Genomic DNA, 14,479 nt, shown 5'->3' on the forward strand with positions numbered 1-14,479 from the left:
TGACACCCTCCCCGACGCCAATTTCGACCCTTCCAACTGGCCAGCGTTTTTTTGTTGTATGTGGTTCATCAATTCGTTCCATTAATTCGTTATATCTTGAAATTGAGATAATTCGGTTTGGAGAGGAGGGATTACCATAAACCATTATTAGCTCCTGTCACATGGACAGCGCCTTCATATCTTAATTTATTTTTAAAATTTGTTTAAAAGTGTTAAATTTAGAATATTTGAGATGCAATGAATGTATTGATACGGTCATTATCCAATGCGAAATTATATTCTTAGTTCACTTTTTTATCTTCATCAACTCGAAAGATATAGACAAATCCTCAACGGACACTTTTCAAGGAAAATTGCAGTTACTACATTATTACAATGTTGTGTACACACAAGCGCAGTGAACATTTTATAGACATAATCATATCATGTGGTAGGATAGTCAACCACTTGAAGGTTGCCGCTTACTGGAAGACTAGTTTTAAGTGTTTTTTTCAAACTGATCCACGCCTTGATAGGTTGAATGTGGAGTGTTATATTTTAGACATTATCTATGATATATAAATTGCCCAAGAGATTACGAAATCGAAAAAAAAAAATGTTTTTGTAAAATGTCGACTTCAACTTCATTTTCAAAAAATATTTTTCAAAAATAGAAAGATTGGATTATAGAAAAAAAACATTTAAGATATACATGATACATAAAAAGCAAAAGCTAAGTAAACGATTATAATTTCAGATCGTATATGGTGGTAGTGATTGCCTGTTGACCTGTTGAACTGGTTCAGCTCCTGCAAAGTGAGATTTGGAAACTTGATATTGTTTCGTCATGTCTCCAGGAGGATAAATTCAACTACGCATTGTAAATCCGTCCTGTCCATGTTCCGATTGATTATATCTTGTATTTGGCATTCCTACTATATGTGTGTGCTGTCCAGAATTGATATATACTTCTGACCTCTGTAAACAGAAAAATAATGTACAGGTATATGCAAATGAACAATACCATTATTTAGGCGTACACTAAACTCCCCTGTTATTGAATTAAAGACATTTACTAAATATAAATTTAGTTTCTTAATCTATACGGAAGTTTACATTCTACCTTGGACATACATGTATATTGTTTTAATGTACTGCAAAGTATATTTAACCAGTTGCGTTATTTAGGATAAGGTAGACAACGTTAATCTACATTTGTTTAGCAAGATGGGAGAAAAAGTAAGATGATCCTAGTGGTAAAGGTCCTTTTATCAGGGATTATCGAAATTACGTATGAAGATCTTTGGCAAAGAACGGGTCATTCTGTTCTCGTATAAATTATGAAGGCATGATACCAAACTAACGGGAGAGATTGTGGTTTATTTTCATATGATGAAGACATTATCTTTCGATCAGTTTAATTGAGATCTGAGGCTGGCATGTCAGAAACTGTAGAAGTCTTTGACACTTTCCTCGTTTCCATCATCAATTATGTCTATCATATTACTGTCTTTCTTTATCTAGTGTACTTTTGAAGATTATAGCCAAAACGCTTAAGAACACTTGCAACAAATCTTTGGGGCTACTTATGTGATCTATTGTAAGTCGAATTCCTCAGCCTGTCCATGTTCAAGTGACACTTCAAATTTCCCCTGTTCATTTCCTAGTATTATATTTATTTTTGATTTGTTGTTGTCCTTAACATGCATGTAAAATTTGCACATTAACAACCAATAATCAATGATAAAATAATACCCCAATCGATTCTTGAATTTACAGTTGATTTTTTGTACTGCTAAGTAATATTGCAATATTTTTTTCCAAATTTCATTCTGCTGTTTTTGAAACAAACAAAAACACAGATCTGTTTATACGTTAAATAAGGTCCCTACCGAATTGCGCACTATAAATAAAATTGAGAAAAATCTTATCTAATTTGTCTTAAATTCGCCAACAATTAGTGTAAATCACAGAAAAAAAATGCATGATGTTGTTATATAGATATAGGAAGATTTGGTGTGAGTGCCTATGAGACAACTCTCCATCCAAATAACAATTTATAAAAGTAAACCAATATAGGTAAATGTACGGTATTCAACCCAAATCCTTGACTCACACCGAACAACAAGCTATAAAGGACCCCAAAATTACTAGTGTAAAACTATTCAAACGGGAAAAAACAACGGTCTAACCTTTATTAAAATATATATACATGGAAAGCAAGATTTGCAATAACTTCAAGATAAATTTTTAACATGTACCACATTTGATTTGATTTTTCAAATCTTTATCATATAATGTGTAACTGGAAATCAGGACGATGATTTCATGTTCTCAAAAAGGAGCTTTGATGAGAGTTTATCTTTTTGGCAAGTCCTGTCTTACCACACAAACATTTTTTTTCAAATTGTATACACAATAGTGTTTGTATTGTTTAGGACTTCAGAATATTCATGTTAGGAAATCCTCCTGTCTACCAACATTTGAAGAAAATCAAACGGTTATCTTCTTACTGTTTTAGGTACTACTAAGTTAACCTACATCAGTCTTTTCCCATGGTGTACAGCAACAACAGAAGGATGCTGCGGCTATTGCTATTACAAATTCAACAAAACCCAACACTGCAAAGCAGTACGACAAGGCTATAGCACCAGTTCTTTGTCCTTCAAAGTTTGCTCTCTAAAGGATAAAAATAAATGTATTTTATAACTATTGCTACTATCATTTAAACCATCAGCAGTTAAAGGAACTATATGCTATCACCGAAATGAATTTGGCCTCTTGGTGTCTATTTATTCCAGTCGTTATTTTGCTGTCTAAATGACTGATATTCAATACCTCCTCTAATTAATATACAAATATAAAGGGTTTGTCATTTTTCTTCTTTGATTATTTATGTTATATGCTTGTATCCGGGGTGTATTTGCTCAATTTTTTCTGTTTTGGAAACAAAAACATTCTTTATGCATATATTATAAAGAATAAATGAATACAACGACCTTTGAACCAACACGTTTTCATAAGAATACTGGCAATCCGAGTAAATCGTTCAAAACTGTCACGCAAAAGTGATTAAGACTGTCCAAAAAATAAAGGAACCCCAATTTTAAACAATTTAAACATATAAGCTATTTTTTTATACATAGTGTTACCTCACTGAATATTTAAATAGCCATTGTCACAGTTAACATTTGTATAAATTCATTATCTTTTTGTTGGAAAATTTTATTGACGTGTTCATTTACTGTACAATCATTTTGACATTAACTTGGCCAAATATACTAAATGCATTGCATGTCCTATAATGTCGAACCACGAATAATCGAAATAAAAAGAAAATATTCAGGAATTTTTACAGATTAAGGGTCTACCAAGTACACCTTACTCAGGCACGGGTACAGTATACAAATTTATAAGTAATTTTAATAAAAATCGCACCAATCAATTAATTGATAAAATGGAAAACGAACATATACAACTCAATAAAAAGATTTAAAAACAAACAAATAGACTCGTACATAGCGAAATCCCTCGCGAAATCCGAAGATAATCAATGAACCAGAAAAGTACGCATCTTATGAAATATCTTTATTTGTTATTAACCATTATTTGAAAAGACAAATATATATGTCTAGTACAGCGAAATAAAATATCAACAGTACCAAAAAAGACACAGTCATCAGAAGCCCAGGATACATTGAAATGTGGAATAGTAGTTTGGAGGAACTCTAAAACTCATCATATACATTGTAATCAAGGAACAAGGACAGACACATTTACAATTCAGCAAATATATGCTATTCCAAAGTATGAAAACAGAGGCAAAGGATACAAAAGGGAGATTCAAACTTATGATAAGTCGATTATAAACTAACAACGCAATGGCTAAAAAATTGAAAAGACAAACTGACAAACAGGAGTACATTAAACACCACATAGAAACCAAAAGACTGAGCATAACGAACTCCACAAAGAAAACGGGATTAATCTTAGGTGCTGCGGAAGTATAAGCAGATTCTGTCCCACTAGTGATACCGATCGTGTTGCTCATTTGAGTACAAACCGCGTAATAAGTCTTATTCGGTAGGGTCACATTCGGGGTAGAGGGCACCGGATTGTAGTTATGTTATGTATGCGATGTATGCTATGACACATAGCAATTCAACGATAAATGATACGTGCATACCTGTTAGTAGGATGATTCATTTTGTTTAAAAGAAATTTCGGTTTAAATAATAACCTAAAATTAAAAATTAACGTGAGAAACCAGTTTAAAAAATAAGCGAAAGATACTTAAGGAGTATACGTATCATAATTATTTGAGTTATTTGATAACCTAAAAATAAATCGAGGCAACCATTAGATTCTTTATTTTATCAAAGTCAGGCGCGGTTCAAAAACTATCTATTTACTACTTCACTGAATATTCACTTCGATCAAACGGCTGTTGGTAAGGAGCCGCCTGGCGTAGCTAAAAAAACTCCTCTCCTATATAATAATGATACCATGAATACAACACAAATGTTCAGTATTTAAAATTGTGCATCAATCTTTTAGGGAAACTCCCAAACCTAAACGATGATTAAATACTACAAAATGAACGATCACAGCACGATTTGATAAAATACCTAGGATATCCGTAACTTGAAAACAATTTGTTCATAACATTTTTCGTGAAATCAAAAGATCGAAGTCCATATCTTTAACATGATGACCGTAACGTAAGGGTACCCAAATTGCACCGAATACCCAAATTGCACCTTTTTAGAAAAAAATAGCAACAAAAATCTTACAAGATTTCCTAGAGACTAAACAATTTGTATTTTTATGATTTGATACTATGCACGTCTTTCAACATAGGTGAACATATTTAGATATACACAAAACGTTCACAGTATTTATCAACAGATGGACTGTTTACTGAAAAAGCAAAATGTACGAAAACGTCACAATGCGACGTCATCAAAACGTCATCTTTTAAAAATTAGCAAATACAATACATTATAAGTATCCATTTTGTAAAATATGGAGAGTAAGCATGGACAAATATGCAATTGTTCAAAATATTTGAAGAAATTAAACAAAAGCTCGGTTATTACACTTTTGACGATGTGAATTTAAGCATGGATGCAATTTGGGTACTCCTCATTACAGAATCATGGATATTTTGAAGGTTGATTCAAACCCATTTTTGTATGACTCAATATGGATTAAAATTTAAATTGATGTACCTATACAATAAAGAAGGATAGGGCTACAAAATAAACACAGTATGGACATTTTTTTCTTGATCATAAAAAAACGTAGGTGAAAAAAATGTCAAAATAGGTGCAATTTGTGTACTGTCACGTTAACCTTGGAAAATAATGTATGATAGAAGAATAGTCCCAGCCGTTACTTTCAAAGAATCAATATTCGTGGACTTAGCACAGAGAAATAAACAAAAAAATAAAATAATAGTACATTACAACATGTAGACTGTAGAATAACAATGGACACCTTCAATGAACTAACAACAGCACACAAGGACACCGTTAACGAAATATTTACTGTGCGTCATAAGAATGGATGAACGTCACAAAAAGTGACGTATTTTATAAAGTTTATATTATTACAGGAAATTTTCTAAAAAATCAAATAGATTTCTTTTATTTATAGGCACGTAAAAGCATATTAAATTGGAATTGAGTTTGTAATGGTGTTATTTTCATGATTTTATGTATTTTCTAACCATAAAAATCATATTAAATGGATTTGTGTTTGGTAAGGTGTTATCAGTTGTATGTTCTTACAATAATCTTAAAAACTTTAAGACAAAGTTACCCTCATCCGAAAATAAAGTTACGGACTATCTAAAAAGTTTTATGTATTTTTTAAAGTTGGCCTGGCGCTAAAGTAAACTCAAAACTAACAAATTTATTAAAATGGTAGTGATTTCTTTATTCGAGTGTATGAATAACCAAATTGCATTTTTGAGAGATAAATTAAAAAAAAAGATAAAAAAAAAAGAAAAACTTCCTTCAAAAAGCAAGACAAAGTACAAATAGTTTGCATATTAAATCAGGACACCCTGTTGTTATTAAATGTTATCATTACTTGATAATTATGAAAGACAGCTAAAAGTTTTTTTCACTTTCTATTACATGTATTAGTCAAGAAAAATTTGGATTCTCAATATTGAAAATTAATGTTTGTCAAACTGCTTATATATACAATGAAGTTATTCCTGTAAATTGTGTGATTCAACTTACTTGAACTTTGTATATGTTGCTCAATATGTCAAAGGAAGTTTTTTTGCAAAATTTTATGAAAATAAATAAAAGAACCAAACCAATTTTAGTAAGTGAGTTGAGTACCCCTCAATACTGAGTTCCATTTAGTTTGGTAGCTAATGACGAGACACTTTACATGTACATCAAGAAACTTACTGAAGTTCCGATCACTCCAAAACTAAATACGGTTGGTACAAATGTAGATGCTCCGACAATACTACACACCATAAACGCTTTTTTCTGAAATGAAAAAGTTAACTTTATGTATTTTGCTATTATTATGTATAAAACTAATATAGCATATAAAATGATGAAAAGAAATGACAAATTCGAAAAGTGAACTATTCCGTGAACACTTAATACTAAGAAATTTTTGTTTTGAAACGAATCTTTAACATGTTTAAAGTCAATCTGACAAAACGTTATTTGTCAGAATGGGATATATTCTCAAATGTCCAACGCTTTGAATGTGAGTTAATTGAAATGTCTTTTTCATTATTTTGTTTTAGGGGTGGGATGGAAAATGAATGAGATATAATCAACAGTAACACATACAACAAATAAGTAGTGAACTCATTCAAAGTTCTTTGACCATAGACAAATGACGAGAAGTTTTGAATGAAGTCAACAGATGGTCAAGCGAAGTACACAATCTGCAATAAATAGTGTTACTGCTAAGTCATTTATTTTTGTTGGAGAGTTGTCTCATTGGCAATCATACAACATCTTTTTTTTTTAATCAACAATTTGGTGGAATTTTATGTAATGATATATAATATTGCTTACCAAACACCTCCAACTACTTTGACGTTTTTGGGTCATGCAAAATGGAAAGCATCCAGTCAATATAAACTGTTAACGAAAGAGAGAAAAGTTAATATCCCGATTTAAAAAAAAACAAATTTGAACTTATAAATATCTGTCTGATCGATTTATTGGTTAATTAATCGTGTTATTATTATTGTTTAAATCAAACGACACTCATGTGTATATTTTGTAGCGTCCATTGGCAAATATTAAACACATGTTCAAACGCTTACATGCATATTATATATTATGAATCCTGTGTTGTTCTCGACTGACACACCAAATTGATTTTTTTTTTTTTTTTTTTTTTTTTTAGATCACAAGTTTTTCGAAGAAAGACAGATTAACCAGATTAATTTGTCTCCGAGTCATTAAAACGCTGTATAAAAAATTCACCGATAATTCCGTAGCAACGTGCTAGTTTTAATCGCGGGATGGCGTAGGTTTGGCCGAATATTGGAATTTGATGGTTTTCTACTAAGCAAGTGGCATCTAAATGATAATGCATGTCACCACAGAAATGCTGACTACTAGATATCGTCTGAGCGATATATTTTTTTAACGATACTGTATGAATGTATTCTCAAATCATTCAAAATATTCTTGTGTGATTGTGAGACAGTTTGTTTTATAGATATCACACAACGGCACAAACAACACAATGAGATAAAAATGCCAACATACAGTTTTCAACATATATAAATTCAAATTGTGGGAACGAACTGTATTTTTTTTTAATTGTTTTGTTTATTCGGGAGACTGTACAGCGGGACCCAGTCATATGTTTCTTTAATTTCACTGGCAAAATTGAGGTGGTATATTTATACGCTTTTCTAAGTTTACAGTTGAAGTGTTTTAGAACTATGAAGGTTGTTTTAATTTCTGTGTGTGTTGATGTTTTTTGTTAGAGATGTTTATTAGAGGTTTGAGGTAGGTGAATTTTGTTGCTTGGCTATATTTCATTTGAATTCTATCATTTAAGAATATTTCTAACTGTATAGGATTTATTTGATATTGCTATAACAAAATTTAACTTGAAAAATAGATGTAAGTTCTTCTTACCCATCCAGAAAACAGGAAACATAAGATGTCAAAAAATATGAATGATTGTGTCTCAAACGAATAATCATCACAAAATTTGTCGTAATACTCAGTGCCATTTTCATAAATGTAGCAATCTTTACTCATAGTTATAATGTCAATGATTATTGCAGTAATACCAAGTATTATAGATAATACACCAATGCTTATGTGTATTCCACCAAAAAGCCTCAATCTATTCACTGGATATTCTCTGTAGGCTTCGTTTTCTGTATTCCTTACAGTCATTACCAGTTCATTCATGTTTTAGTTACTGAAATTAAGTTACGTGTACCTGTAAAACGATTAAAAAAAACCAAAAAAAACCTTCAAGAACAGTTATCAAAACAAGCAACAACAAAAAAACAACATAAAAAACAACATAAAAAACAAAACAAAACAAAACAAATGGGGTGGAGCCTGAGTGATCACAAGCATGTTTAACTCCGCTATATCTTTATATGCATAAAATTCTATATATTTGCTTCGTCAAAGCCACGAAAGTTTGCTTCGTTAACCCTACGAGATTGCTGTAGTCGGTTACTGCTTGTTAAAACTGTTTTTCTTTTATTGCTTTATCTGTTGAATATCATCTTACAATCCTTTTTTGCTAACTATCCGGTTTACTTTTGTTCATTCTCAAATAAACTGCAGTTGTTTACCGCCTTATCCTTTGTTCATTGATTTATAGTTGTCTCATTGTCAATCATAACATACCTCCATATATATATATATATATATATATATATATATATAGCGGGACGGCTGCAGTGCAGGCGATTTGCTGTCACGATATCACAGTAGCATGGGTTCGAATCCCGGCGAGGGAAGAACCAAAAATTTGCGAAAGCAAATTTACAGATCTAACATTGTTGGGTTGATGTTTAGACGAGTTGTATATATATATATATGTATATAAACAAATTAACCAATATTTATATATTTATATAGTACTAAACCATCTTCAACACATACTCACATCCCCAACTACAACAAAAATAACCCTTAAAAACATGAAAAACATGAACACAAAAAAATTAAACAAAACATGAACAACAAAAACACAAAAATAGACCCAAAATAAAACAATAACAAACTATTATTTACAATGTCATGTCGGGGCCATTTATAGCTGCCTATGCGGTTTGGGCTTTGTTCATTGTTGAAGGCCATACGGTGACCTATAGTTGTTAATGTCTGTGTCATTTTGGGCTCTTGTGGACAGTTGTCTCATTGGCAAAAAAAAATCATACCACTTTTTTTTTTTATATCAAACAATGTAAGTTTACCAATTGTTTGTTAAGGAAGTCTGTCATTGGTTAACTAGCTATAAACCAAGTTTAATTCATCATTTTTTTTTATTTTACTTTTTAATGTGCATTTAACATTCTTCACGTTGTTTTTCTTAAGGTGGTATGGGTATCTTCCTCCATCTTGGATTGTAAAAAACAGAGAACCAAAGGTCCAGATTTTCCATCAAGTTTGCAAAATTTAATGCAGGAATGCAGATATTTAATGTGAATTTTCATTTATAAGAACCAATTTATAAGGATAAAACTTATAAATATTAATATTTTTGCAAATATTAATTATTTTTGGTTGTTTTAATTTTTTTGTGTAAATTAGCATATTAAGGGGAGGTAACTCTACAACAGTGCATTTTCTGAAAGATTCTACATGGAATTTTCATATTTTGTATTTTAGCCAGAAAAAACGTACGGTGAACCTGTCTTTTCTTTTGATATTCTCAAAGCAGTGTCTGAAAGCTATCTTTTCTGAAGTATTTAACGATTCTATCATTTTGTTTAGTTTCTAATCACAAAATGGTGTTTTTTCCTGTATAATTTATACAAAATGTGTTATTTTGTCCCGTCCTGTAGCTTGAGAAAATGCGCGGTGACCTATCATTTTTATTATATTTTTCAACATGTATCAATAGATACTACATTTTGGCAAAGTATGAACAAATTCTATCATTTTTATTTTAGACTCCCATACCACCTTAAATGCTTTTTTTCGAATTAGGAACATTTTCATTTGCACTCGTGACTGCTCTCTCCTGCTTACATACTCTTTTCTTGATATCATCATCAATAATCAGAATTATTGCTCATGCGTTAATTCAGATATCGTACATGGATAAAATCGTTATTTAGAAGTTATATGGAAGTTATCTTATAATAATAGAATGGCATTCTTGGGAAGAGGATTTTTTTTTAAAAATTTTCACTGATGAAATACCTAAGGTGTTTCTACCATAAACAAGATGAAAGTATAACTTCAAAACAAATGCATTTGATCTTCTTGCTTCAAATACGGATTGAAATTTGTCGATTTTTAGTAACATATAACACGTCATCGCTATATGTTACAATACTTTAATGAAAATTTATTTTAAAATAATTTCGGGTCATTGCAAACGATAAACAACACACAACTATTAGGTTTACAGTATTCATGATTTGTTTATTGTTATATATAAAATAAACAACAAAACACAACCATAATCTCATATGTATTATATTAAATACATTGTTTTGTTTCATCTCTATCGATGTTTAATCAAAATACAATTAAAACTATTTCAATTGTGTAATTTGTCAATGTTTCCTGCTGACCCTTGCGTGATCTTTTTACATCATTTGAATCTGGGAAAGTTTGAATATACAGTGTAAAAGAAACATGTGTCGGTCTATATGAATTGCATAGGAATAATATTCAGAGTCCTTCACTTCGAACAACTTGCAAATTTTGCCCATTGACCCCCATTTTTCTTTTTATAATTTTTTTACATGTATCATTCATTATAGGCCATCTGTAAAAGTCTTATAAAATTCTTGTTATTTTTTAATAGTTTTTGAGCCCCTAAACTTGTCAATGATAAAGCTATGAAAAATCAAGAGAGAACATTTTCCCGACAAAATGTTAATGGCTAATATCTCGAAAACAAGCACCTTGACCTATCTTTTTATTTGCTCTTTTGGTTCCTTTAATAATCCCCTATCAATGTATACTAGTGGTTGACTAGTATACTAGTACTATATTACTAGAAAAAAAATGATTGAAATTCGACTGAAACAATGATGGATGGTTGAAAAACTTGGAAAGTGGTCAATACAAAAAAGGCATATTTGGGATTTAATTTTGATAGAGAAAAGTTTATTGTAGAGAGACAAAATGTACAGGGTCGATTTTAACAACAGGGATCTAAATTCTATTTCATTTTTTCTTTTAGATTTTGCGCATTAAAGATTATTTCAAATAGCAACACGAATTAGATTGGAGGATGAATCATTAATTAATATGGTATATATCCATACAGCTTTCAATAATGAACTGGCTCCAAAATGTTTGCAAACTCTAAAGGAGTAGGGCTCCCCCCCCCGTATATGGATCAATTTGAAAAGTTGGTTGTCTGAACCTACTGGAAACTTTATATTAAAAAATCTCTATCATTTAAAAATACTGTTTTACAATTTTATAAATTTTCATAAAATCAAAAAGTTTTTAGGACCACTTTTTACTGTTAAAGGCATTTTATTACAAACATTGGTAATTTTACATGTTTTTAACATATTTTGCACTGAAGGACATCGCTAACCAAAATGAAATAATTTTTATACGAAAGATAATACATAGCTAAACTTGAAAATACTTTTGCTTTCGATTACCGATAGCATCTCTATTGATAATCACTCAAAATTTGCCAACTGTAAAAAATCGCAGATTCGGGTATTCTTCGTCTGGCGTTAATAGTTTGTAACCTGTTTAAGAATAAAATATTATTTTGTTTGAAACTAAACTTACACATATTTGCGATATCTGAATACAAATGCACAGTTAATTAAATATTAGAGACAAACATTCATGACCAAAAATCTAACAAACAAATGCAAACAAACATGGCAGGACACCACTGAGAAATATTTAACCTGACTTAGGACAGGTACAAACATTTACTGTATGAGTAATACAATCAATGACAACCGATATCATTCATGGTTGCGAAGGCTTTATTAAACCGCTAATCTGTATGACATGACGCCATCGATATCAGTCACGATTACAAAGAATTGATCCCACCCTTATCTGGGATAAGTTTAAAAACCAATTATGTTGATACGTTTATAATTAGTTTGAATACCAAAAGGAAAATCTATTTTCAACAAAACCTGCTGGTCTGTTCTTTTGTTTAATTTAGAGGAAAGTGATAGTGTATAATTAATCTGTTTTAATTGTATTCTTCTTTATCCTCATCATTTATCAGGACATTTTTTTGTAATGTTAATATTATCACCATCGTTTTGCTAAGAACACGCACAACATTATACATTTTCTTTTGGAAGGAGACGTTAGTAATTTGTTATTGTTTTTTATGCAGTTTTTCTGCTGATAACAATGTATTCAATGTCTCCCCCTCAAACAACATGACGAAAAACTATTTAAAAAGTATATGAAAATGATCAGTTGAAACGTGTAAATCTTTAGCATGTTTAGAATTGTTATCTGTAGCACGTTTTTCAACCTAGCTGTTTTATATTGAATATGTAATATATTTATAAAAGATACATCGCTACAAATGGGACAATTAAAAAATATAAGCCCATTAAAAAAAACCACCAGACAATACCATGGCTAAACTTCAACAACAAGACAACAACAATTTACTGCACATATCATTAAAGACTGGACAAGAGTAACTCAACCAAAAACCGGAGGTAATATGAAAACGTCCAAGTGAGCATAATCCTCTGTCAAGTAAAGAGTGTCAGGAAATACGAGCACTGGAATCTCGTTTCAAGAGGAGGATTATATTGTCCATGTGCAGGCGCTCCTGGAATGTTGCAACATAGAAATAAATAGTTCTAACAATAAACTGTATGCAATTTTGTTAAAAAGAAAATGTTCAAGTCTTTTCAAACCATTTTGATATAAAGCTATTGATTTCAAACCATTTTGATATAGAGCTAGTGATAAAAAAAAGGCGTAATGTTTTCTCATTTTGAAAAACTTATAATAGAATAATTGTATCAACAAATACGTTAATGTACCAAATGAGTACAAGAGATAAAAATTGAAGAACACACACGTTAATAATAATATTTATTTGGCAATAGACGTGTTATAAAGCATTTAAAATTAGTTAACATTTTATTTCCTCCTATGAATAATATTCGGAATGTTGAACTAATTATTTAGAAATATTGTGAATTTATTTTCACATTAAGGTTCAGGACTGAAAACAGAACGAATAAAAGATATTCTTAGGTACACGTGTGACTTGTATACTATATATAGCTACACATGTGTATGGTACATGAAAGACCAGAAAAAAAGTAGCTATATCTGACAATATATATTGTTTCTCTTTTTATAACCGTTTCATTCTCGAGTGAATGACCAGTAGTCAGCACTGTTTGTGTTGAAATGACATATCATAGATATGTTCATTTTCTGAAAATTTTATGTTTATAAAATGTTAATGTGTTATAAACCTCTAAGCTACCACATTGTACATGTTGTATAAATTACCTTTAAGTAAGTAGTACTTGGCACAACGATGATTAGCCTGGTATCTTTAAAAATACATATGGAGTGCTTGTGCAATATTGTCTGAAATACTACGGAGCAGGTCTTTTATTATAACATTTGATTTTGAAAGCGATTTGTATGTTACTTATATTTATTTTGAAGCGCATTTAGAACTGCAATCTTTAATTACACAGTTTATGTAGCATCATTTGTTGATGAGCCTTTGTTTAAAATAGATTAATATGGTAGGACACATCAATCGGAATTATGTTAACTCCAATCGGAATAACATTCAATTTTGCAGGATAACAGTATATAAAACATGTCTTACCTGAACAAGACAGATTTTCTAACTATCTGAGGAAGGTTGATCGATAGCATTTTGAAATAACATTTGTTCAAATCGCTACGTAACCGGGTTTTTCTAGTGCAATGCTTTTGAGGGCCTCAGGGAAGATTAGTTTATTGTTACTAACTGAGTTTACCCTATTGATATACAGAATTTATTATCATTATTATTATTATTATTACTATTATTATTATTTTTATTATTATTATTATTATTATTATTATTATTATTATTAGGTCTTTCCACTTTTCTGTGGAAAGACCTATTGTTTTTCTTCTGATTATTTTTTTTTTCTTCCGCCTAATTTTGTTCTTGCGATAAACATTTGTTTCGCAATATGTCGCTTAGATATTTTGTATATGATATCGAACAGTTTATGCGCTTTTGAAATTTACCCTGCGTAAACAAATACTTTTCTTTGTAGGAGTTATCTCCCCAAACACTGTTTTCCTTGTTATCG

General features: G+C 30.6%; 1 protein-coding gene across 1 annotated transcript; it reads right to left on the bottom strand.

The window, feature by feature from the left end:
• Window positions 1–846: 846 nt before the first annotated feature.
• Window positions 847–14,040, bottom strand: LOC134684659 (uncharacterized). Its single transcript, XM_063543962.1, has 6 exons — window positions 14,002–14,040; window positions 8,121–8,433; window positions 7,038–7,103; window positions 6,408–6,491; window positions 2,521–2,658; window positions 847–957 (listed from the first exon to the last, which is right to left on the bottom strand). Exons 2-6 carry the CDS (start codon window positions 8,400–8,402, stop codon window positions 847–849), a joined length of 681 nt encoding a protein of 226 aa, XP_063400032.1. The 5' UTR covers window positions 8,403–8,433; window positions 14,002–14,040.
• Window positions 14,041–14,479: the final 439 nt, after the last annotated feature.

Source organism: Mytilus trossulus, chromosome 9, assembly GCF_036588685.1.
Source record: "Mytilus trossulus isolate FHL-02 chromosome 9, PNRI_Mtr1.1.1.hap1, whole genome shotgun sequence".
Classification (NCBI taxonomy): Eukaryota; Metazoa; Mollusca; class Bivalvia; order Mytilida; family Mytilidae; genus Mytilus; species Mytilus trossulus.

Excerpts from the sequence above, each read along its gene's own strand:
- LOC134684659 (XM_063543962.1), bottom strand. The coding sequence starts at position 8,402 with ATGAATGAACTGGTAATGACTGTAAGGAATACAGAAAACGAAGCCTAC. Across the intron at positions 6,492-7,037 it reads AAAGTAGTTGGAGGTGTTTG|AAAAAAGCGTTTATGGTGTG; the intron begins GTAAGCAATATT and ends TTTTCATTTCAG. Across the intron at positions 2,659-6,407 it reads TTGGAGTGATCGGAACTTCA|AGAGCAAACTTTGAAGGACA; the intron begins GTAAGTTTCTTG and ends TTTATCCTTTAG.